General features: G+C 38.4%; 1 protein-coding gene across 1 annotated transcript; it reads right to left on the reverse strand.

Annotated features, from left to right (window-relative positions):
- On the reverse strand, positions 1-27677 carry LOC139767464 (uncharacterized). The gene is given in 15 exon segments (XM_071696875.1): positions 1-1608; positions 2944-4763; positions 4765-5672; positions 7207-7395; positions 10091-10355; positions 12098-12319; positions 15869-15972; positions 16335-16479; positions 16809-16920; positions 19235-19340; positions 19981-20163; positions 21026-21202; positions 22566-22730; positions 24695-24819; positions 27483-27677. Coding segments are annotated over 15 exon segments (4725 nt in total). The 5' UTR covers positions 27601-27677; the 3' UTR covers positions 1-1522.
- Positions 27678-27682: the final 5 nt, after the last annotated feature.

A 27682-nucleotide genomic window follows, 5' to 3' on the forward strand; every position in this document is an offset into this window, starting at 1 on the left:
CACACACACACACACACACACACACACATACACACACACACACACACACACACACACACACACATACACACACACACACACACACACACACACACACACACACATACACACATACATTCTCATATGATCACTTGAAATTCAACATATGGAACCCCGCCGGAGTAGATCTCCCTCCTTGTACTCTAAAAATAGGTAATTACACATATACATACCCACACAATTCCGTAATTACTAACTGCCCTTGCAATACAGTGAGGAACAAACAAACAATATATATCAATATATTTTCTTTTCACATATCATTTATAATCTCAGGGACACGAGCAGCTTCAAGGCTGCACTACACTTTGTAGAGAGGATAGGATGGTCTCCTTTGAAGCAAGCAGTTCTTCAACAAACCTGTACTCTCTTCTGTCTGCTGATGATAGTCCAGCCGTGCTCAAGAAGACTCTTTGTTTATGGTGTAATCTCAACCAGGCATAGTCTGGTGACACCTCTTGTAACATAAACTGTACAAGCCTAAGAAACAATTGTGCCTAAACATAACACTAGATGCCTAAGTAATGTTTTGGTAAGTAGTATAAAACAATCATTTTCTTCATGGTTGCTTAATCGCTTAGTTGGTAAATGAATTTCTACTTAATCATCGTGTTCTGATGTGTAACTATGTTAGGAGGAGGTTATGGATTTGTCATCCTTTACAAGACGAGAAACAATACTCTTGAGAGAAAAGATTGCCTTCTCGAAATATTACTGAGCTTCTCTTTTTGGCAGAGCAATCAAGTCTGTATGACTTTCTTCAGAACAATCTTAACTGAGCCACAACTTTACAACACTAAGACTGCAGAATGTCCATGTAATTTCCTTTGCCAAATAAGCTTATTACTCACAAACTGCCTATTCAATACCAAAGCACTACTCATGTGTCCTATATTTGGGCTTTTGGCAACTAAGGCACCAGAATCCAACATCTATTACTCGTCTTCCAGGCCTCAATAAAAACAAAGGTGACTTTTCAACTGTGATGTGACCTGGTACACGTGTAGTCTGGTGACATTAGTGCATTAAATAAGTAAAAGATTATTTACATTATTCAAAACTTCCCCTCCCCAAAAAATAGTTATGTAAGAATGTAGGTACCTGCAAAGGAAAAAAAGGAGGGATGACTGTAAAACTCCCTCACTCTACAGTACAACTACGTGGTTACAAAAAGGCTCACCTGCATGAACATTACTATTCAAAACAACGACCTGTGCCAAAAAAAGATAATACACTTGAAATAACAATAAAAAATACTTTCTAGACTGTCATTCTTTAAAAATAGGGTCAGGTGGTATTCGCAAAATGCTACCTGAGAATCCAACTAGACTTTACCCTAACCTGGAACAAAACTTAACTCTGGACCACAAAGTGTGCATGTTACCAGTGTGGCTCTAGTGAGCGGTGCACTGCTGTTGAATGTACCTGCCATTCCTAAATCTATCTTTGAGTTTTTGCGAGGAACTATCATATGAAAAACATATCACTGAAAAGCAATATCTGCTTCACATGTAACTCTTTTTACTTTCCCAAAAAAGTCTTCAATGTATCTCTTGACTGCATCCTCCTCTGCGAAAAAAGGGCATAAGTCAATAAACATGATCTATGTTCAGAAGCCCAAAGAAAAAAAGAAATATACCTAAATACGAGATTATCTACCACTATCCCACAAAGAACAGATTTCATTTCCCCTCTGAAAAAAAATTCACAAAACAGTTCATCCTTGACTTAGTAACTTTCTACCCCTATTAAAGACTCAAAAAGAAATTCCCCCACCCACATGATCAGCACAGTCCAAACTACCTATGAAATTTACTTTTAGTAAAGTCCTAACTCCACATGGAGGGGATATTTTCCCCACACATAGTTAAAGGGATCAGTGGTTCCTTAACTCATTTCCATATGTCACCTGTAACTCTATCTCACCCACAGAAATATCCCCAACGTTCAGTTATCCACAAAAAAAAAACATGGTGGGAGGATATCACATATTCCCCTACATGCCCCGACACATTATGCAATGTAAATAAGGAAGGTTCTGTGGAGGTCACATGGCAATAAGAACAACTCTCATTGCTTTTCATAATTCATCGCCATTTCCCACATTAGCGAGGTAGCACCAGGAACAGATGAAGAAAGGCCATAATAAGGACCAATTATCATAAGTGGACATATCAAGGCACCATACAGAGCAATTCTAAATATATCATCAGACATAGATGCAAAACAGAGGAAAATGAAAGTGAATGATAACCCAATGGGTCTCTGGGTATATGGTGACTTTAAATGATGGTGGTACACCACGATGTAAATGCCTACATATTGCATCAAGGTTTGAATACCTACAAATTTCTTGGTTTAAACAGACTGGGATGTTTACATGGTTCGTATCAATTTTTCTAATATCTCAAATTTTGATAAAATTTACCATGTTGGGTGAACCAATTTTTCTAAGGCAATTAGAAGTGAAATCCCTGAGGACAGAGAAGAAATAATGCTATGCGTGTACATCATGTATACCATAAAAGGCAATTATGAGGAGTGGGAGCAGGGAGTTGGAAACTGTCCCTTTCTGTGTTATTACTTTCCAAAAGAAGGAACAAAGGAAGAAGCAAGAAAGCTAGAGAGTGGACATGAGGAAAGCAGGCCATTCTTCATCTGTTCCTGGCATTACCTCACTAATATAAGAAACAATGATAAAAATACAAAAATAAAACAGCAATAACAATACCTACGAACTAAATATCTGTGATCTATCTTTGACAAACTATACCACTTACCATGGTATATATGTTTTGTCACACTGTCTAATCAAATTTATAATGATTTTTACCAAGCTTAAGTATTTCTACATACATTTTGAACTAAGTCTACTGACAATTGATGAAATATATCTTATCTTACCTTGATGAAGTCCAATTTCTATCACATCATGTGAAAGCTGCCTGGCTAGAGACTTGAAAAGGTCCTTCCTACTTATGCCACCATTTTTGTAATGTGGCATAAGATGTTTAACAACCCAATCTGCAACTTGTTTCTTGTTCTCATACGTAGGCACTTCCTTCATGCTTGACACTGGCACAGAAGTTACAGGACATTTGGATTTCTCTTGTGTTACAGGTAATGAAGGCCTATTGCATAACTTAGCTGAACCAGATCTATTAGTGTCCTCACAATTATTTCTTTTTTTATATAAATCTTTTACTTTTTGCTTTTCTGGAATTATGCAATCATCATATTCAACTTTCAATGAGCTTTCGTCATCATTACAACCAACAACTTTACTATCTGAAGTCAAGTTTCTTCTCCTTTTATGATCCTTATTACTTATTTGTTCAAGAGAGCTCTCTGAATCCCTTCGAGACCTCTCTGAATCCCTTCGAGATCTCCCTGAATCCCTTCGAGATCTCTCTGAATCCCTTTGAGAGCTCTCTGAATCCCTTTGAGATCTCTCTGAATCCCTTCGAGATCTCTCTGAATCCCTTTGAGATCTCTCTGAATCCCTACAAGATCTCTCTGAGTTCCTCTTGAATCCCTTCTCTGAATCCCTTTCAGATCTCCCGAGCTCCCTTTGTAATTTCTCTAAATTCTGTAGAGATTTCTCCAAATCCCTCAAAGATTTTTCTGTATTTGTCTGAGTCCTCTTTGAATCTTTCAAAAACTTATCTGACTTCCTCAACGCCTCACCAAAATCCTTCTGAGAACTTCCCGAATGTCTCCGAGACTTACTTGAATTCCTCTGAGACCTCTGTGACTCTGCCTGTGATTTTCCTGAACCCCTCTCTGATTTCTCTAAACTGCTCCTACATTTTTCCGAACCCCCTGAAGATTTCTCTGAGTGCCTTGCTTTCTCTGATGTATCAACTTTCTCTTTTAGTCTTGAGCTTTTCTGCATCAACTTGTGTTCCTCTTCCTCTTCATAACTCCCCTCAGCATGTCTTTTTCTATAATCATCTTTGCACAAGTGACTGATTGCACAGTAATTTCTTGTATCCTTGTCCGCACTTATATTTTGATTTTCTTCTGCCTCATGTCTTTTTTTATCATGTCTGTCATCATGCTTCATTGATTTCTCTTTCTCTCTACACCTATCACCAGTTGCATTTTCTTTCTGATCTTCCTTTGTTTGCCATTCTTCTTTTTCAATATGCTTTCTGTACTTTTCTTTCTTTTCACTTTTATAATAATCACTAATTATGCCCTTTGACTTATCTTTGCCATTAGCAGCATGGTACCTATCCCTTTCTTTCCTTTTCATTCTTTCTTCAACACTATTCTCGTGGTGCTTGGAGTCATTACTCTTCCATTCATCTAAAATATTAGCTTGATCTTCATTTTCTTTCACAAAAGATCTAGGGATTCCATCATCATTCTGATCCCCCAAAAATCTCTTCTCAGACTCATGAAATTCTAATTTAATTCGCTTACTCTCTGATTCAAACTTATTCATGTTATCCTGACTATCACTAAATAAGTTATCTATCTTTGATTTCTTGTTTCCATATTTCACTCCTTTTGTTTCATCACAAGTTGTTTCAGCAACAGATTTATGTTCTTTTCTCTCAAATTTGGAATTCAAACAGTCTTCAAAAGATTCAGTTTGTGGTGAAAGGTAAACCTTTGGCTCATTCTTTATCGCTTCAAAGTCAGCATATTTACCTTCATGAAAATCCATAAAATTATTTGTTTTTCTTGATGAATTACTTGCGCGTATTCTTTCTTTATTCGCAGGCTACATCCACTGAACTTTCACTCTCAAAGTTGACCAAACCTTCTGAATTATCAGATATGTTACCAGGACTTTCAGCCCCAATACTTTTGTATAATCTTTGGGGTAGTTCATTTACTACACTCTCTCCTTTACGTGTAATAGCATCTGAATGCTTGTCCCCCTCACTTTTGGAATTAACAGTACCTCTTTTACGGATCTCATCAATGGGTGATACATTTTCAGATTTTACATCAAAGGGCCGGCCATCATCACTATCATCATCTTTATACCCCGGTTTATCAGTATTTCTATAATCCCCATTGTCATTAGTAATACACGAATGTGCCTCTATATCACCACCAACATCACTGCCAGTACCAACAACAACAGTCTCACTACCGTCACTATCACCACAGTCAAGGTCGGATAGAGGCACTTCATCCATACAGAATTCTTGATTTTCATTTGGGTCATAACTGCTATCCTCATCAGACATATGAACTTCTTTCATTTCTTCATCATAATGGCCACTGTTAATCCTCTCCTTATTGTCTTTGTCACCACTACCAGCTCCCTCTATATCAGATTCGCTTTCTGACAACTGATGATCACCTTTCTTATCAATCTCCTTGCTTTTGTTACTATTACAAAAATATGAATCCAAGGAAGTCTGATGATTGGGCGATCTCTTCAACGCAAATCCACGTCTGGAGCTAAGCTTAGGGATTTCTTTCTTCTTGACACTATTGCCATTTTCATTCATCACTTGACTTGCACTTTTGAAGCCTGAAGCTGCTGATTTTTTATCCTTAATATCTTTTTCTATCTGCTTAGCTAACTGACCAAGGCTTAACTGTGGTTCATGCTCGGCCAATTCCTTTCGCAATGAACATGCATTCGTGTCTTTTCTGATGCTCATCATCTGAAATAAAAGTATTTCTAATGTCAGACTCTTACACACAAGCATAGCTACACTTTGTGACACGACTGTTCACTCAACAAATTGGAAAATCATTTAGGTCACAAAAATCAAAAATAAGATGAGAAACCTATATTCTTAAGAACCATAATTAATAAGAGAGACAGTTCAACATCCTATCCATCATAGTCCTAGGATTCTATTGGGGGAATCCCTATTACTCCAAGCACTACAGGTATATGCTATGAACTCAGAATTAGACCCTGTATAAGGCCCTCTTTCCTTATGCTATCACCATCTCAAAGAAGGCACAGAACATTCAGTTCTTGGCTTACCACCGGCAGCTCGGTCCAGTCACAACCTCAGTAACCTCCGATGGCCAAGATCTTTGGATCTGAGCTACTGGTGGTAAGCCAAGAAATGAATGTTCTGTGCCTTCTTTGAGATGGTGATGGCATAAGGAAAGAGGGCCTTATACAGGGTCTAATTCTGAGTTCATGGCATATACCTGTAGTGCTGGGCAGTGACTAGATCTGAGGCATGACAGCATGTTTTTCTTGGTAGTGCAGTTTCAAAAGCATTTACTTTTGAGTGGGCTGTACTGAAAATAGCGTTTAGGCCAACTGTTCGGTGCTTGGCAGGTGACTTACGCATGGCTGTGTCTAGCTGTATTCATTTTGGCTGATACAAGGTGAATTTGGTGACAGAGAGACTTGAGTCTGAGGCTATTCCCGTTTTTTTTTTTATTTTGAGGAAGGGATGGGTGGTTTTTCAGGAGATGATAGGGATGAGTGGGGTTATGTGTGACTGTGGTAAATTATGTAACTGTCATATCTAACTGTGTCTGAAGTGGTGAGATTTGAGTCTCTACATGCAGGTGACCTACGGCAGTGGTTTAGATGCTTCCTATAACGGCTATATGAACTTTGTTTTGTGCTGTTTGGATGACCTGATCTTGGAATAAAGGGAGGGAACCAGGCCAGGGAGTTACATATAAGTTCCTGGAGGTGCAGATATAATGCTGAGGTAACATGAACATAATAAAAAGTATGACTTTATCTAACCTTTATTATTACCATCATTATACTTCGTCGCTGTCTCCCACATTAGCGAGGTAGTGATCCTTTATGCAACCCCCTCATCTGCTTGTGCATATCAATAAGCCACCTACATCTCAAGTGATCTTTACAGAACTTCAGAATCATGCCTCTTAGCAACATTTAAAAAAACAAAATAATAAAGGGATGATGGGTGACGGGATGACAATCAGACTATGACATCACAACTAATTTCTATTAAAAAAACAAGAAAAAATAGGGAATTATTTGTACTCACAATTTTGTGGTACATGTAGGCTCATGTTAACAAACTGTTCAGGGATTCACATGTGTACCATACTTCACTCAGTCTGATGATCCTTAGGAAACTTGTAATATAAGTTAGGAAACAAAAAAGTATGTACTACCAATTCAACTGGAGATGGTTTATTTTGGTTATTCCTATTCACAAAGACCAAATATGAATTATTTCAACTAACCAACGACATCATTCCTTTGCGGTACATCATCATGACATTGGTAGATGTGAAGATGTTGTATTCCATTTTCACTGCAACATCTTCCGTATCAGACTCTTTCAAGTGGCTAAGAACTGGTGCTGAGTCACGGCATGTTTCATAGTTTTTCATTAATGCTTGGGACAACATCTGGAGGTAACTTTCTCGAGTCTGAAAGGTTTATAAAAAGCATTAATTTGTATCACTGACCTATGTGTTGTTCTAAACATACAGTCTATAATCAATGCAAAGCGAAAAATATATATTGGTCGTGACATTTTCTCTCAGAGGTATATTTGTCATATGCATAAGAATCTCCAACCTGTCAAATTCTAGGACATCATCATTGGCTGGGTTAACCACAATATACAAATATATACCAAAGCTAAATGATAGCTCACATTTAGGATTACAAAGTACGTTGGCCCTCTAGGTGACAAAAATAAAAATGAGGGATACACTGACGGTATCTAACTATTATCACCTCCAAATGAGTGACATTCTTGCATTTATACATGATTATGTATAAACATGATTAAGAGACTAAATCTTTAAAAGCTAAACATGTAAGCAGACTTTTTCAGGCAAGAGCGGAGACTAACAAAGTTAAAGGCACAGGGTTGAGTCCTCCCCGAGGAAATGGTTACAATGGGATGTACCCAATTGGAGAGAAAAGAGAGGAGGTTTATAAAAGTATTTATATTTCTATTATACACCACGGCATGTGAAGCCTCTGGGGTAAACCATGGAAAGTTTTGTGGGGCCTGGATGTGGAAAGGGGAATGTGGTTTCGGAGCATTACACAAGACAGCTAGAGACTGAGTGTGAACGAATGTGGCCTTTGTTGTCTTTTCCTAGTGCTACCTCGCACACACTTGGGGAAGGGGGTGCCATTTCATGTGTGGCATGGTGGTGACAGGAATGGATGAAGGCAGCAAGTATGGATATGTACATATGTATGTATGTATATGTCTGTGTATGTATGTGTATGTATATGTATGTATACATTGAATGCATAGGTATGTATATGTGTGTGTGTGAGCATTTATGTATATACATGTGTATGTGGGTGGGTTGGGCCATTCTTTCGTCTGTTTCCTAGCGCTACCTCACTAACGTGGGAGACAGCGACTAAGTATAAATACAAAAAAAAAAAAAAAATAGAATTCTAATTCATGTTTTGAAAAGTGGGATAATGCCCCCAAAATGAAATCACATGCCAGTTTTGTCAGGTGCTATCTTGTTTTGCCAAGGCTATATGAGACAGACATTAAGTTCTCTTTCACTGAAATCTGTCTGATACCAATTTACAGTACAAGAATGTACCTACATCATTCAGAAGCTCCCCATTCAAAGCATCTCCCACTTACCATCTCACTCCTTTGCATATCTGTCAATTTGCACACAATCTAATAATGCCCATTCATCCCACATATGTATGCTTCTTTTTTAAATCAAGTATTCCCAAGTACTATTCCTCTTTCAGCACACAGCTCAAAAAACTTCTCCCCATCGACACCAATTTACTTTCGTATGCATGCGTAAGTTAACATTATATACTTTAAATATGCACCATTTTGTACTAAATCTTTCATAGCCTTATTCATCGAAGGACAAATAGAAACACTTATTTGAATAATCGTACACAAATCTTTCATCATAATCCATTGTTTTTGTAAAGAAAGTATTCGGCTAACTTAATGATTCTGTTGCAAACTATAATTTACCTCATGATTATATAATAAGGCAAGGAATGATATGTTTGATAAAAACAGACAATTCTAGATCACTAAAACATATCAATACTTGTTGAATATTATTTTTTATTATACTTTGTCGCTGTCTCCCGCGTTTGCGAGGTAGCGCAAGGAAACAGCCGAAAGAAATGGCCCAACCCCCCCCATACACATGTATATACATACGTCCACACACGCAAATATACATACCTACACAGCTTTCCATGGTTTACCCCAAACGCTTCACATGCCTTGATTCAATCCACTGACAGCACGTCAACCCCGGTATACCACATCGCTCCAATTCACTCTATTCCTTGCCCTCCTTTCACCCTCCTGCATGTTCAGGCCCCGATCACACAAAATCTTTTTCACTCCATCTTTCCACCTCCAATTTGGTCTCCCTCTTCTCCTCATTCCCTCCACCTCCGACACATATATCCTCTTGGTCAATCTTTCCTCACTCATTCTCTCCATGTGCCCAAACCACTTCAAAACACCCTCTTCTGCTCTCTCAACCACACTCTTTTTATTTCCACACATCTCTCTTACCCTTACGTTACTCACTCGATCAAACCACCTCACACCACACATTGTCCTCAAACATCTCATTTCCAGCACCTCCATCCTCCTGCGCACAAATCTATCCATAGCCCACGCCTCGCAACCATACAACATTGTTGGAACCACTATTCCTTCAAACATACCCATTTTTGCTTTCCGAGATAATGTTCTCGACTTCCACACATTCTTCAAGGCCCCCAGAATTTTCGCCCCCTCCCCCACCCTATGATCCAAAACTAGTTTTTCTCCAAAAGAAGGGAAAAAACATCCTCTCATAAATCAACTACATACTACTTACTACACAAAACACACAATGATAACTCCCAAACATCTTTCCTTTAACAGCCAAACATCAATCTAGCATCATCATACTACTACTGAAATGCATTACTTCGAGATAAAACCTTACAAATTTGGTTTCTTATGTACAGCATATTCATATAATGTCCTTCCTTAACATTAAGTAAGAAACAGTAACTTAAAAATCAATCATCAGAGCAGCAAAAGTCTTTTCTCATAAAATACTGCCATAATTGTAAACTTTCAACAATCATCGTCAAACTTACTCCAATGTTGAGCCCTACGATCTTTGAAGTAAATTCTGCATTTGTGAGCTTTGATCTTTTTGCTCGATCCTTTTCCTCCCTCTCCAATTTTTCCTTTTCTTTCTGTTCTTTTAGTCGACTAGCATAGGATGATGAAGACGGCTTGGAAGGGCCTTTACCACGACGAAGAGCAAACTGTTCTTTTATCATGTTTGCTCTTTCCTTTTTCTCTATAGCAGATGACTCATTTTCCCTTTCTCCCTCTTGCTCATATTCATCCTGTTCCCTGAAAAAAACATAACAGATGAATTTTCTCAAATTTAGAGAGGTGACCACTAGAACATGCTCCAAACCCTTCTTTAAAATGTATACGAGACATGCTTTTCTTCTGTACTTCTATGCAACCACACATTCTTCTTTGCTGTGCAAAGAAAAGAGGGATCATAATGACCAATCCTCATGTAGCTAGTTTCCACATAAAAACTGTGGGGAAAAGGAGCCAGGCGCATGCCTTGGGTCTGGGTTCTATGGGTCGTTACACAAACAGACAGCTCACAGAAGCAGTGGCTGAAATATTCTGTACATAGAGAGAAACAATATCATGAGAGACAGAAGGAAATGGCAACAGCAGTAGATTCAATGAGGCATACGGCTTCAGATTTCACCCTTGCTTAAAAGGCAGGTGGGAAAAGCCTCATCTGAGATATACAAACAGTACTCCTTATGTGGGAGTATGAGATCCCTATAGAACTGAAATAGCCACAAGGTAGAAAAATAAGTGTGGCACAAGACAACAATCCCAGGTTTTGAGAAGAAGCCTTTGTAATGTTCACTGTGCAGGGTTTTCATGAGAGCGTGTTGAAAAGCATTCACATAATACGCCTTTGTGACAGCAATGTTGGATTATGATGCTTAACAATTTGGCAGGAGGAAATGAGAGAGATTCAGAAATTGCTTTGAACAAAAATGGCATTTCTGCACAGTTGAATACAATCAGACTACAGATTATTCATCCAAAAATGCTTCATAAATTCAAATTAAGCGATAAAACATGTTCAGTGAGAGAAAAAGAATGCATATCAAAGTAAGGATGGGAAGGAAAGTGAGCTGATGAGCATCAAGTGGCATCATTAGTGTAGGCATGAGGAGGGTTATAGGATGAAGAAAGGTCTTTTATGGAAAGAACTAAGACGGCTCATCCTCCATCTCTCTATTAACTAGAGGGAAATCAACAGCTTTCCATCTCATTATCTCTTGGCTTCACCTTTCTTCAGCCTACCCATTCTGTAGTGTGCAATGTTGCTGTTCTCCTTCTATTCTATAGGTATTATTGTGGATGTGGTTGCATTTGGGTGTACGTCTGGCACAAACAGCTTCCCAAATAAGCACTGAAAAACTCAGTATAACCCACACGAAAAAATGGTAGCTCGAATATGTGCTGGGCGTATGTCAGGCACAAACAGCTTCCCAAATAAGCACTGGAAAACTCAGTATAACCCACACAAAAAAAATAGTAGCTCAAGTATGTGAACAGCTTAAAAACTTGCTGTTATGAAAGTCCAAGCATGTCGATGCTCTGTTACCTTACCTTACCTTCTTACCCCACAAGTCCCTGCTTTGGAGCTCCCACAATGCATAAAAAGTCAGACACATCCACTGGGCAGGACCAGAGGTCATAGAATATGGTGATAATGTGTTTATGTCTCTTTGAGACGAGTGCAAGGCAATGAGGTAATGAGCATTCAGTCATTAATGTGAAGGTTCTATCTGTGCTCTGCAATGGACTTCCTGCTCCAAGAGGACCCCTCATTTATCACTCCTTTACAGATTTCAGCCGTCCCTGTGCTCTGTTATACGTGTGGGCTTGCCACAGGGCACCTAGCTGCTTTGACAGAAGAGAATGATCTAGCCTGCAACCTGAATAATGCTGGTGAATATAAAATGATGAAAAACCATATCATAAAAAACCTTACAGCACTGCATGTTATCATTCGATATTCTGCTATACATAAACTTTCATTACATTACCTTTTCCGACCTCTTCTTCCTCCACCATACAAATCAGGGTCTTCATAACCATCATTACACATTGCAACTGGTTGAAATCTATACTCCGACTTGCGAATCACTGCTGCATTCCACTGCTCTACCCGCTTCTCTGTCACCCGAGGATTAGAGCAATAGTCACAGTTCTTCTTACAGCTAGGCTTCTCATCACCAAAGTATTGGGCAAAAGAATTGTGCCGGCAACTGTCAACAGAAGAAAAGGTATATTTATTTTTACACGAAAAATATGTCACAACTATCACCCAAATCAATATGTAACAACCTGTAACTGTTCATATAACACATAATCCATACATATTTCTTACACATAATCCATACATATTTCTTTCTTGTCATTTTGTAACCACAGGACCCTTTTCCCTGAAGGGGCTCCTGGATCTTCAAGGCTGCACTACTTCCAGTAGCAGGGAAATTATGGACTCCCTTGGAGTGAGAAGTCCTTCAATGAGACTGTAATCCCTTTCATTAACAGATGACGACACAACTTTTCATTCAGCATAACCACAAGCAGGCAGAATCTGGGAAGCATCACATATCTTGCAAATGAAAAATTTTGAGCGAGTAAGGAATAAAAGGGTAAGGAGAAGAGTGGTGATAAAACATGTGTGGTTGAGAGAGAAGAAGAGGGTGTATTGATATGATTGGACATATGGAGAGAATGAATGAGGCTGACAAAGAGGATATATGTTACAGAAGTAAAGGGCACAACAATATGGGGGAGACTAAATTGAAGATGAAAGGATGGAGTGAAAAAGATTTTAAATGATCAGGACCTGAATATGCAGAGAGGTGAAAGGCATGCATGTGCTGTCAATGGACTGAGGCCTAGTGGAGGATGGGAAGCTGTGGCTTCAGTACATTGCACATGACAGCTAAATAACTGATGTGAGTGGATGTGGCCTTTCTTCACCTGTTCCTGGTACTACCCTGCTAATATGGAAAAAAGCATTGAAATATGAAAAGAAAAAAAAAAAATATTACACATGTTTACCATATTGTTCCAGTTCACTCTATTCCTTGCAAGCCTCTCACCCTCCTGTATGTTCAGGCCCTGATTGCTCAAAATCGTTTTCACTCCATCCTTCCACCTTTAGGTTGGTCTCCCGCTTTTCCTTGTTTCCTGCACCTCTGACACAGACACACACAGGCACACACACACACACACACACACACAGTGTGAATTGTGTGCATGGGTATGTGTGTGTGTGTCTGTGTGTGTGTATGTATGTGTACGTTGGGGTGTATGGGTGTGTATATTTGCGTGTGTGGGCGTGTGTGTATATACATGTGTATGGGGGTGGGTTGGGTCATTTTCTTTCATCTGTTTCCTTGCGCTACCTTGCAAATGCGGGAGACAGCGACAAAGCAAAATAAATAAATAAATTAATAAATATATATATATATATATATATATATATATATATATATAGGGGAGAAAGAATACTTCCCACGTATTCCCTGCGTGTCGTAGAAGGCGACTAAAAGGGGAGGGAGCGGGGGGCTGGAAATCCTCCCCTCTCATCATTTTTTTTAATTTTCCAAAAGAAGGAACAGAGAATTGGGCCAGGTGAGGGTATTCCCTCAAAGGACCAGGCCTCTGTTCTTAACGCTACCTCGCTAATGCGGGACATGGCGAATAGTTTGAAAGAAAAGAAAATATATATATATATATATATATATATATATATATATATATATATATCCCTGGGGATAGGGGATTAAGAATACTTCCCACGTATTCCCTGTGTGTCGTAGAAGGCGACTAAAAGGGGAGGGAGCAGGGGGCTGGAAATCCTCCCCTCTCGGTTTTTTTTTTTTTTTTTTTTTCCAAAAGAAGGAACAGAGAATTGGGCCAGGTGAGGATATTCCCTCAAAGGCCCAGTCCTCTGTTCTTAATGCTACCTCACTAACGCGGGAAATGGCGAATAGTTTAAAAGAAAAAAAAAAAAATATATATATATATATATATATATATATATATATATATATATATATATACACGTAATATGTAAGAAAGGCATGCAAGGACAGGGATAAGTGAAGACTATCTTGCCATGGCCACCACCTTAATGGGAGTTCCCAGAGGGAACAGGTATCACGACATAGATTGACAGATAAATTCTTTCCATCATAGCTGTTCTCCATTTCCCACATTAGTAACGTAGTGCCAGAACAGATGAAGAAACTGCCTTAGTTACTGACATCCACTCTCCAACTGCACATGTGTAATGCACCAAAACCAGAGCCCCGATCCACAACTAGGCATCACATACCTTTCAGTAGTTTTACCCAGACTTCTTGATATAACTTAGCTCAGCTCACTTACAGCATGTTGCCCCTGTATTCCACACTGTTCCAATTTTGCATTATCCCTTGTACACCTCACAATCTCTTGCATGTTTGAGCCCCAGTCACTCAAAGTGTCTTTCACTCCATCCTTCCATCTCCTTGGTTCCCCTTTTTCTTGTTCCCTCCACATCCAACATGTATACCAAATATGGACACCAAACTGAAACATCATTCCATAACTATTAAATACCAGAACTAACTTCCACACTTTTGCTGGACAAACATAACACCTCTTGGTATCAAACACACAGAACTTCCAACAATATGGTTGGATCATACATCGCGACTAACCAAAAATCAGGAAAACATGATCGGCATCACAACGTAACATCTCCCCAGGAAAGGTCATCTTCAAACCAAGACTCAAGCTAAGCCTCTATAAAAATCTCGCTACTTATGTGCTTCCTTAATCAAGTGCCACGTTTAATATGAGAATATCCAAAATTATTCATGCACCCTTAGGCCCTACTTCTAACCATATATCCTGGATGATTACAACGGTCTGTTGCATTTCTCAAATCTGGTAGGCACATACAGCCTTTCCCATCCTAATGTCATTCACGTTTCTGTTCGTTCCTTACATCAGCCTACTGTCACATTTCATGACAGGTATCCTTCCCATAATCTGACGACACATGACGTTGCTTAAGTGTACTTACACTTTCCTTACACTTATTTTCTCGACACTCTCTGTACTTCTCTATGAAGTCTCTTTCGGTTATCCTCAATAATCTCCTTTGGAAATTTGTCATAATACAGCTGTAAGTATGACTGAAGCCAAATAGGTCTCTAGCATCTGATCTAGAGCCAAAATTAAGTAAGGAATAACTAGTTCCCTGCAGCAGGAAAAAAGCCAACATTAACATAAGTAATCCGTACCAACACTTAAGGTTTGTAATCATACAGTTCTACATAGTCAAAAAGCCTGAAGTGTGTATTTTCAATCTTTTCTGAAGATTCATCAATACTGTTTTGTTAATTTGTACAACTGTAGATTCCATAAAGTTTCTTTGCTTCATGTTAATATTTTCTACGCCTGCAATTCAAACATATGCTTTGTCACTGCATATCAAGTTTAAAAATGACTGAAAACATCTATATTTACCTGCATCACAAAGCCAATATCCATGCATATAACTGAAAAAATATCACAAAAAAATCCTCTGAATTATGAAAACTTACAGCTACATATGCAGCAATAAATTCGAAGTGCAATGACCAAGTGATAGAAAAAATTAAAAGCATCAAAAAATGAATGTTTAACATGGGCAAAACTAAGCTGCCTGAAACAAATCTAAATATAATGTCATCAAAATGTTACACAGTTCAAAATAGAAACTAATCAATCAAACATGAACAATTACATGAAAACATTATACTTACATTGGCACTTCACAGAACTTGATAATATTTTCAAAGCTTTTTATGGCCGTCTTAGCTTGGTCCTCCTTGTGTGGCTTACCGTACACTTTTGCTTTTTTCTCATCCTGTGGGGAAAAACAAGGTTTTTCAAAAAGACCCATCTTACAGCATTCAACCTGTATATGTTACTCAAATTACAAGAAAAGAAAGCCAAATTAACACAACAATTTTGTTCACTTCTTTTCCACTAAGCTGTTAAAGAGATATTTTGTTGCCAAAGTACCATGGTGAATTATGATAAGTAAAACTGCATTATTAGAGGGGTGAAAAACTTGTAGGATATATGACAAATAAAAAACATGAATCTGAAATTTGGGGAAAGAAAAAACTTTGGGCTTTCAAAATATCAAAAATATTGCAGAGAGGAAAACTAGTTCTAAATTCTTCAGCACATAAGTGCAACAGCTACCCAAACCTTTGCTCTTACCTGTCTTAGTAGGAACAATATGGATTCCCTTTCCTTCTTACTATAATAAATTCTACACCATGATGGCTTCCCATCACGGCCAGCACGACCTGATTCTTGATAATAGCCTGCCATGGACTGTGGGACACTCCAATGGACCACAAACCTGTTTCCAATCCAGTCAACAACAATCAAGTAATCTCAAAAGTACACTGTTTTCAAAACCGTAAGTTATCGAAAGTACACTGTTTTCAAAACCATAAGTTATCACGATTAAAATAATAATCAAGTGTTATACCAACAACTGTTTTTACTGTAATCATAATCATTATGGCATTTTGAAGAAATTTCAAGGACTTATTATAACCAGTTGATGATTCTACCTCGCAAAGGTGGAAGAAACAAATGTGCATGAAAAAAACAATTAGGAATGATATGGAACAAATCAATTACTGATTATTTGCCATAATAAAGTTGCTGAAATTTACAACTTACCTGACTGAAGCTTTGTCAACTCCCATACCGAATGAAACAGTCGCAGTAATGATAGGAACCTTGCCATCCACCCAATCTTCTTGCACCTGAGCTCGTTCCCTGTTTATTAACCCTGTAATAGTAACCAAAGAAAAGAGAGCGGTTACCACACTGCCTTGAGATAATAACTACATTTCAAGTACGGTATATCTTGCAGCCAATTACCTAACCACAGTGAAAAACTAATGTGTTTCACTACTAGCAAACCTGATATCATTATTTTTTCCACTTATACTTGCCATTTCCCTCATTAGTAAGGTACTACCAGAATTAGGCAGTCTCATTCACACAAATCCACTCTCTAACTGTCATGTATAATATATATGAATATTTTAATGTTCCAAAGGCACAAAATACTTAACAAGCAATTGCAGGCCTTTTATCCTATACTGTATAAACATTATAGATAAAGAATGAGATCTACTGAAGACAATACTATGCACTACACCTAGTATATGATTAGCATAAAACTGATTACAGTAGCATAACTTGTATGGTTTCCATGTCTAAGCTCTGCTAAACCATACCTAATACAGTACAAAACTGTTTTGAATAACATAATTCATTAGGGCTTCAGTATCCACAAAAATCTACTATGCTGCACCTACTACAGCAAATGCTTATACAAAACTGGTTTGAGTAGCATAATTACTATGGGTTTCAAAGTCTGGAAAATCTACTATATCATACCAGGCATATGCCTGCTACAAAAATGATTACTTTGGTGGATTAAACATGATAACTAGAGAATGGATGCGAGCAAATGCAGACTTTCCTCATCTGTTCCTGGTCCTATCTTGTATAAGTGGGAAACTGCAATCAAGTATGAAAAAAGCTAGTACGGAAAATTAGGTATAACATACCAGATATGTGCTTCATACAAAACTCGTGAGAGTAACATAACTATCATGACCTTCAAATTCAATGAAGATCTGTTAGAACCAGCTTTGTAGCCTGTGCATTCTATGCTCCCAGTCGCTGAAACACTACTAAGTGGTGATGTGTGTGTCTTACAAGAGGCACCAGTAATGGGCTGCTAGGCAGAAAGTAGAGGTATACGGGTTTATATTGACTGCTATGGTTGCTTATCACCAACAAATACAAGTTCAATAATACTGTTTTCACATTTTGCATTCTTGTCATAATCTAGTGCTCTGCTTGCCTTACAGAATCTTATGACATACAATCTTTCACTCTCATTTACCTCACTGCTAACATTCAGTAAAATTTTACATCAGTTCATAAAACTGCCCTGTTCGATTATCACCGTTTCTTTTACACTGCATTACTAAATATCACAAAACCCCTCATCTTCATGTTATGAGTCAGATCCAGGCTACGTACATCTTAACCTCAGACTCAAATACCTGTGGGCTTCTTGTCTAAGAATAATGAACCACATATATCAATTATCTCAAATTTTCAGAAAACATAATTCCTGATTGCTACTTGAATCTTTCTTTCTGACATTCCCTTCCTGCAGCTGTACAATCCATGAACTCATTCACAGTTTCATTAATCTATGTCCAGTCCAAGCTGACACCAGATGCATTATACCACACCCCACTTTCTTGAACTGCTTTCGCTACATAATTTACTCTAACTTCCTGTATCTCTTTAGAAGGAAAACTCATTCCCAGCATAAATAATCCTATCTATTATACCCATCTGTGAGCAAATCTGTGAACAAATGAGTGTCATCTTTTCATCTGATCATGGCACTACTTTGCTAAAGCAGGAAATGGTGAACAAGTGCAGTATGGAAAAATATCAATATTTCATTCCTGCGACATCAAACAGATCACATCAAGCATAAACTCATTCAATAATCATTACAGAAGTGGATCTGGCAACTTCCAATGAATCACACAGGAATTCTATCCAAAAATATATTGATATTTCATTCCTGTGACATTAAACTGATCACATTAAGCACAAGCACAGACATATTCACGTTTCTGAAAAAAATTCTATCGATGTAGTGAAACTCTCAAACTTTACTTGCGGTGAAGTTGCTCATATGGCCCTCTTTAAACAGCACCATAGCTATTTTCTCCATGATGAGCGTTAATGGCTTCAAATTTTTAGGCTATGAATACCTGAGCTTTCAGTCTTCCTAAAGTGACTAAGAATCTATATCACACAATCATAAAGTGACTAAGAATCTATATCACACAACCATAAAGTGACTAAGAATCTATATCACACAATCATAAAGTGACCAATAATCTATATCACACAACCATAAAGTGACTAAGAATCTATATCACACAACCATAAAGTGACTGAGAATCTATATCACACAACCATAAAGTGACTAAGAATCTATATCACACAACCATAAAGTGACTATGAATCTACGTCATACAACCAACACTTAGAATTACCAGCATGGTAAGGCTTGGTGGGGACACCTTTCTTGGATAACAAATCTGCTAACTCTATTGTGCCAGCTCTTGTCCGACAGTAAATTATACCACAACCAGACTTTACCTGAAGTGAATAGAAAACAAGAAAATTACAAACAGTTCAAATCATCTTTATACATAAGAACGGATGAAACTTTACAGATCTACTCTATGTTACTGATTTACATTAAGGAAATGGTCAATGCAACTTTACAACTATCTACATAATGAACAAACATGAAAAGTCTATGATAAGTATTTTTCCAAAATATCATGGAAATTTTAAGATACATGCTTCTTCAAAATATAAAAGAAAAAACTTTGATACATGGCTTCCCTCTACAGTCACACCAACCATGTGATACAAGCAAAACTCACCACATAATACAATATCTGATACATTATTACAGTCAGATATAGGTATTTATTTTAATACTTTATAATCATTCTTATGAACAATTTGACTCATGAGTAGGGTCAGGAACGTAACTCGACTGTAAGATGGGAACCCCATGTCTCCTGTAAATTTACCTAAATGTCAACCAATAGAGAGGCCACTTATCCACCATGTTAAGTGCCCTACACCAAATGTTAAGCCTCTAATTACTTGTGGGTTTACTGAAAAGACATACTTCCTATTTTGTTCTCTTCCCAATAATGGGTTTTGTGGTTGCAAATGCGATATCTAAAACAACTTCAGAGGTCTACTGAAGGGACATACTTACTGTTCTGTTTTCTTCCCAACCATCTCCCAGTGACTTAATAACAAAGGCCTTTAAGTCTTCAAATGGGTCATCCAAAGCGTCTTTAAATCGTACATCATAGAATAAGTTGGAACGGAAGCAAGATGACTTAAATTTTGCCACTGGCTTTTTGAGTTTCAACTGGACGTATATATCATCAACAACCTGTGAATTTGATCAATAAGTTACTGGCTTCCCTAAAAATACAAAATCTAAAAACTAATTAATGAACCTGTAGATGTATATCTCTCTCTGACCTCAATTCTAACCTTCTACTAATTATTCATCGTGTGATCCTTACAGAGCTGCACTCCTAGTACTTCTTCAAACAAACAAAATTAACAATCTCCCTGTCCAGTTCATCACATCCTTTTGTTAAGATAAATAGCAGCCATGTCAACGTTCTTATTCTGAATATTTTTCTCAACAGCAAATCAAAATTTCAAGATTTAGTGATAATCTTAGTTTGCTCTAATTCAAATAATCACCCTTCTAACCACACGTACAACCAAATTACCTAAGACACAGTAATTGCCTAAGTACTCTTCAGTTTTACTTTGATGCTTTGAATATGCTTTTGAAGAGTAGACATTTTCATATCATTTCCGATCTAAGAGATACCAATATTGTAACCTAATATCATAACGTAATGATATCTGATTTACTTGTATGTCAATGGACAGACAAATGTATGAACACCAAGGGTCAAATTCGAACCCTGGGCAGGGCACCTGGATACCTCAGCCAAGGTAGCCAAGTGCCGTCTCATGGTGTTCATACTAATTCATATATGTTCCAGAATGTACACTGTATCTGTTTTTTATAGAATATGATTTTTCAAACATATGAAACATGAAAATAAAAATGCTGGAAAGCACAGACTAAGAAATTTTACAGGAGTATGGCATATCACCTAATATTTGCCATCATAGATATCCTAATCAGATATCCTTAAAAGTGGAGATTCCAGTTAATTGCACTTGTAGACAACTCGAGTGATACGTGTTGTGATGTTAACTTCACTTACTTTGGCTGTGGCAGTTGCAGTTAAAGCAATCCAAGGGATTGTGGGTATCTTGCTTCTTAAAAACCCCAAACGCAAGTAATCAGGTCGGAAATCATGGCCCCATTGACTCACACAATGTGCTTCATCCACCACAAAGTAGGAGAGCTTTTTGTACTTGTAGAGCTGATCGAGCAGACCCTAATGAAACATGAATTTAGTGTTATGAACAATGTATATCATTCATCATCAATGAAAAATAACTTAACAAATCTGAAAAGTTTAGCTCAAAACAGCAGGTCTACCACATAAATACCCCCAAATTAGGTACACATACACATGGCCTCAGACAAAAGCAACATGCAGTGATGAAGGGATAAAATTTAAGAGGAGTGAGTGTACGAAGCTTGCCTTATAGCATATGTGTCCTTATCTTGTTGTGTAACAATGAACCGAACTGTATATTGGAAAAGAGAGGCAAAAGAAAACTAAAAGTAGCAGAAACAGGCAATATAATCATTAAAGTTCCAATTATGAGGATAGCATGGGGAATCAAAATGAGAAGGATATGTGTGAAAAAAATAATTAAGGATGTCCATGGATGAATCTTTTAAGATGGTGTGGTTGGCCAGTGAAACATATAGCAATACTGTAGAAGGTACATGGAGGAGATAAAGTACATCAGAAATGAACGAATGTAGTGGGGGGAAGTTATTAAGGTTTAGGTAACTTGATGAATATTTTAAAGGCAAAAGATGCAATTAAAGAATTTTGTGTATAAAAGTTAATGAATGGAGACAGTGGTATCATCTGACAAATCAATTTTGAATGTAAAGCGAAAAAGGAGGAAATGTTATGAGTGCAGAAGCCCATGTTTCACTTTAACAAAGGACATATATCGAGGATACGTGTGAGCAATGGTGCAAAGCCTGTATATATCTACTCCAAGACCAATGAATTAGAATGGGTGCTACATATCAAGACAAATAGACTGAAAGCGATTTTAGCAGGATTTCAACACCTGGAGGGGGAATCACAGAGAAGCTGATTCCCCTAGATTAATGTAGAAAGGAGTGTAAAATACACAAAAGTGAATGAGATCTGACAAAAATCTAGGAATGTTACCATCAGCCTCTTAAACACAATGATAAAAGCTACTCTTTTTTTTTTTTCTAATTTTCCAAAAGAAGGAACAGAGAAGGGGGCCAGGTGAGGATATTCCCTCTAAGGCCCAGTCCTCTGTTCTTAACGCTACCTCACTAATGCGGGAAATGGCGAATAGTATGAAAGAAAGAAAAGAAGAAAAGCTACTTGCAACAAAACAGCCTAATTCAGTACCTAAGAGAACAAGGTTCCATCTAGAATGACAAAAAGTACTTTCAGCTCTGGGTCTTACATCTATATCTTCATTTGCACCATCAGCAAGAATCAACAAATTTGAGGCATGTGCAATAACCAGTTTATGATCTTTGGCAAGCACTGATAGCATAGTATTAAGTGATAATGACTTGTCAGTTTCATGGTATCAACTTTAAAAAGAACGATTGTGAATCTAACGACAAACCTTGAAAAAGTCTGTTGCAGCTTGTTCTGGTGTAATATATAGAAGCCGCGTGTTAGGAGACATGCAGTGTAGATCTGCCAACACTCTCTTACGTTCCTTGCTTGTCATCTTGGAATTGATGGACTCGGCAACAATGCGTAATTCTTGAAGGTGCTCAATTTGATCCTGGAAGGGAAGAAATACAAATCATAATAGTGCAAAAGAGCTGATAGTATTTCTTTGACCTAAGGTGATTCAAATGTAAATTCAAGTCACTTGAAAATGCAACTGTGATTAAATTTACAACCACAAGACACATTATATCGGTCTCCAGCAGCTTTGGGGCTGCATTCCACTCAGAATCAGGGTATTGATGGATTCCTCTGGAGAAAGAAGGTACTAGACAAGACCATACTCCTTTCGAAGTAATGATAATGTTACAGCCTTGCCTTTGGTGACTTGTTGCACACAGTGTAACCAAAAGCAGGTAAAGTCAAGTAACATCTGACTCCATTATCAACTATAAAGTGTGAAAATGTTACAATATTATAGGTAACCGTTCTTGGAAGCACTAATCTACAGGGAAATATTACAAATGTTGAGAAAAGTGTTTATTACTCTTGGCTTCTTCCTCCAAATGGTTTTCAGATTAAAGTCCAGTCTTTTCAAACATCACACATTCTCAAAAAATACAGTCTATTTTCTCTAGCATCTTTATGCTTTCCCTCTTACTCTTGAGATTAGTTTCCTTAACCGCTGACATAATCTTTCTATTTTAGACGAGTATACTTTACCTCATGTTCCTGTTTCTACAAAGTGACAATACAAGAGAGGAAGGTTTACAGCTCCCCATCCTAGGTTTGAGCCCTGCTTAGTTGCCTTTAATGACACATGGGAGATACCTGGAAGGAATTCTTATTCCCGCATCCACAGCAAATGAGGTTCTCATTCATATGTTCTGGACTCTACCTTTCAATTACAAGAAAAGCAATTCGGCTTCAAAAATTTACTTTCTTATACCATAAACTGGTAAATCATTTATTTCTGTAGGGGGGGGCAAATGAACTTAGTAACGTCAACAGGTTTTAACACAAATGAGTAAAACTAACTAAAACCATTGATTCTTTACACAGCAACCAGATCTGAGTGATGGAAATGACTCAAATATACTCTGAAAAGTTGGGTAAATAATATCACATGCGAACAGTTTTCAGTAATGGAATAACCTACATAGGCATCCATGAAATAATTACATGAAATAGTTTACTAAAAAAATCAAATGAGAGGTTGATCCAGAATTAAACAACTTACAGATATGATGAATCAATGACGCCTGTATCACACTTACGGGTTTTTCGATACAAAAGCTAAAAATAGAACAAAATGAGGTAGTGCAAAACAGCCTAAAAGTTGCAGAAGCCCCATTAAAGGGGCTCTGAGGTTAAACAATACTGTAACAGTAATAATATTATGTCTACAACAGATACTCTCCAGCTAATCACAGTCATTTATTCTATTCCATTTCCGAAATATGAAACTGAGAAGTGCACATACTCCAAACTCTGTACACAGGAATGCATTCTCAAAAATTTTTACCAATTTTGTATAAGGTGTTTACCTCTTCCACTCCTTCGATCGGCTTTTTGATGATATCATTCAGATGAAATTCCTATCTTTGTAAGTCACATAATCAACAAGCCTTCACAACAACATATATCCTAAGATGTTCATAATCCATGTTCGTAATAATTTGTGCAGACATGACTGAAACACTCTCTGGTCTGGGGATCTTGCATAACCATCTCTAAAATAAATGGCCTCATCTTTAAACATACTACTACATCTACTGTGGCTAGCTTCTGGTTTCACTCTTCGTGGGCCATTTTCAAATGTGTATTTCTAGGCATATTCATACAATTCATTAAATTCATTGTAGCATTTAGGTACTGCAATCTATTTCACCTTACTTCTATACAGATCTGACACGGTATAAGAAATATTATCATATCAAGGTCAAAGCAAATAATCCAGTGTTCTGTCACACATTAAAGAATGTATAGGCACATGATTCCCATATATGAAACATTAAGGTTAAAGGTGTAAGAGTGCAGAATGGAATTTACCCGAGTTTTGAAACAAATACTACGTACCTTGATAAGGGCGATAAGTGGTGAAACAACGATGGCCACCTGCCCCTCAGCCAAGACGGCAGGAAGTTGGTAACATAAGGACTTGCCTGAACCTGTTGGCATTGATACAAACACATCCTGGCCACCTGGAAATAAAACCAAAAAACTTAAAACCAGACTGGTTTGATGAATGTGGAAATAGAATGACAAGGACTTGTTGGGTGATTTTCTTTTTCTGAAAGAGAAAATGCACGTGAGTGAGTAAGAAAGGTGAGAAGGGTGAGTGGTTCCCAGTGAAGCTGGGTCTGCATCAAGAACGTGTGGTAATACCAAGGTTGTTGGATATCTTTATGGACAAGCTGGTGAGGGAGGTAAATGCAAAGGTCTTCGAGTAAAAGGGTAGGTCTATAGTATGGGAGGCACAGGAGGGGAATCAGCTGCTGTTTGCAGATGACCCAGCTCTCATGGTAGAGACTGCTAAGAGAAACTCCAGTGGCTGATGACAGAGTTTATGCGAGTGTGTAAAAAGAAAATTTTGAATGTAAATGCAAATAAAAGTAAGGAAATGAGATGCAATAATGTGGAGGCAAGGACCAAAAAGAGTCTATAAGTATATCTAAATGGTGGGGAAGTACTGGAATGCTTTAGGTAACTGGGAATGGACATGGTATAGTATGGAGCTATGGGCACAGATATAGATCAAAGTGTGGAAGAAGGAGCTAACATTCAGCATGCATTAACATGCATCTAGAAGGAAACAATTAATGTCTGCAAGGACAAAGAAAGGTTTAATTATCCATGTAGTGCTGTATGAATGCGAGTCTTGGGCCCTGAATGCAAAGGAAAGGAAGAGGTTGAATGTGCAGTGCAAGGATGTGTGGTATGAGGTGGGTAAACCAGGAAAAAATGCCAGTGCAGGAGAGAGATGTATTGACTGTAATGTGACAGAGAGCTGACCAAGGTGTCTTAAACTGGTCTGATCATATGGAGAGATGAGCAAAGAACGATGCAGGAGATCAATTGCATCAGACATGGAGGAAGTGTGGGGTCGGGGGAGGGTAAGAAGGATATGAAACACACTCTGGGTTATCAGAAGAGCAAGAGGCATGCATAAGATAGAATGAATTGAATCATTGTGGTATATAGGGGGTGACATGCTGCAAGTGGGCTGTGGATGGCGGGCTCTGGTATGGGTGCACTGAAGAAGATACACGACAAACGTAAAGGGAATGTGAGCAAATGAGGCCATTGCTCAGTTCTTCCCGACACTTCCCCATGACAGAAAGAAAGGCAATCAAGTGAAGAAAGAAACTGTTAATAAATTTTTGTGACTCCATAATTTAGAATGATTATTAGAGGGGAATCGTACTTCTTTTCAAGGCAACATTACCATCATTGTTTTATTACGAGCAAATTCTCGACCCCCAGTCCAATATTACACACACTTCTACAATGATACAGATAAATAAACATACATGCATCAAAACATACAGGAGGGTAAAAGGAGTACAATGGATAGAGTGAATTGGAACGATGTGGTATACCGGGGTCGACCTGCTGTCAATGGATTGAACCAAGGCATGTGAAGCGTCTGGGGTAAACCATGGAAAGTTGTGTGGGGCCTGGATGTGGAAAGGGAGCTGTGGTTTCGGTGCATTATTACATGACAGCTAGAGACTGAGTGTGAACGAATGGGGCCTTTGTTGTCCTTTCCTAGTGCTACCTCAGTAACGCCGGAAACGGTCATCAATTATACCATAAAGATTTAAAATAGTCGTCAGTTTGTCTATTCCTCTGCAAATACAATTCATCTCCGTCGGTACAACCCCTTGGGCATGACTCCTCCTGTGGTCAACAACAGGACGACCCTCAATCATGACAATTACGACCCCTGACGTATAACGACCTGAGCCTGGGTCAGGTCAACGACCAGGTCATTACACCACAAGGGTCGTACTGTCATATACGACCAGGTCATTACACCCAAGGGTCGTACTGTCATATACGACCAGGTCATTACACGCAAGGGTCGTACTGTCATATACGACCATGTCATTACACCCAAGGGTCGTACTGTCATATACGACCAGGTCATTACACCCAAGGGTCATACGACCAGGTCATTACACCAAAGGGTCGTACTGTCATATACGACCAGGTCATTACACCCAAGGGTCGTAGTCATATACGACCAGGTCATTACACCAAAGGGTCGTACTGTCATATACGACCAGGTCATTACACCCAAGGGTCATAATGTCATATACGACCAGGTCATTACACCCAAGGGTCGTACGACCAGGTCATTACACCAAAGGGTCGTACTGTCATATACGACCAGGTCATTACACCCAAGGGTCGTACGACCAGGTCATTCCACCAAAGGGTTGTACTGTCATATACGACCAGGTCATTACACCATAGGGTCGTACTGTCATATACGACCAGGTCATTACACCCAAGGGTCGTACTGTCATATACGACCAGGTCATTACACCCAAGGGTCGTACTGTCATATACGACCAGGTCATTACACCCAAGGGTCGTACTGTCATATACGAACAGGTCATTACACCCAAGGGTCGTACGACCAGGTCATTACACCCAAGGGTCGTACTGTCATATACGACCAGGTCATTACACCCAAGGGTCGTACTGTCATATACGAACAGGTCATTACACCCAAGGGTCGTACGACCAGGTCATTACACCCAAGGGTCGTACTGTCATATACGACCAGGTCATTACACCCAAGGGTCGTACGACCAGGTCATTACATCCAAGGGTCGTACTGCCATGAAACTCCTACCTTGTACGACCGCCTCCACGGCCTTCTTCTGCAAGTCGCTCTTGAAGGATCCATGATGGAAGTGTCTGGACAAGCAGGTTAATATCTCGTCCTGGGAATACCTCTTATGGCGAGACATGTTTCATCCTGGTCGGCTGGACACCACAGAAGGTGTTGGCCTCAGCGGGAACATCAACAAACACCAGGTTGCCGTTTTTCTA

The sequence above is a fragment of the Panulirus ornatus genome, chromosome 61 (assembly GCF_036320965.1).
Source record: "Panulirus ornatus isolate Po-2019 chromosome 61, ASM3632096v1, whole genome shotgun sequence".
Classification (NCBI taxonomy): Eukaryota; Metazoa; Arthropoda; class Malacostraca; order Decapoda; family Palinuridae; genus Panulirus; species Panulirus ornatus.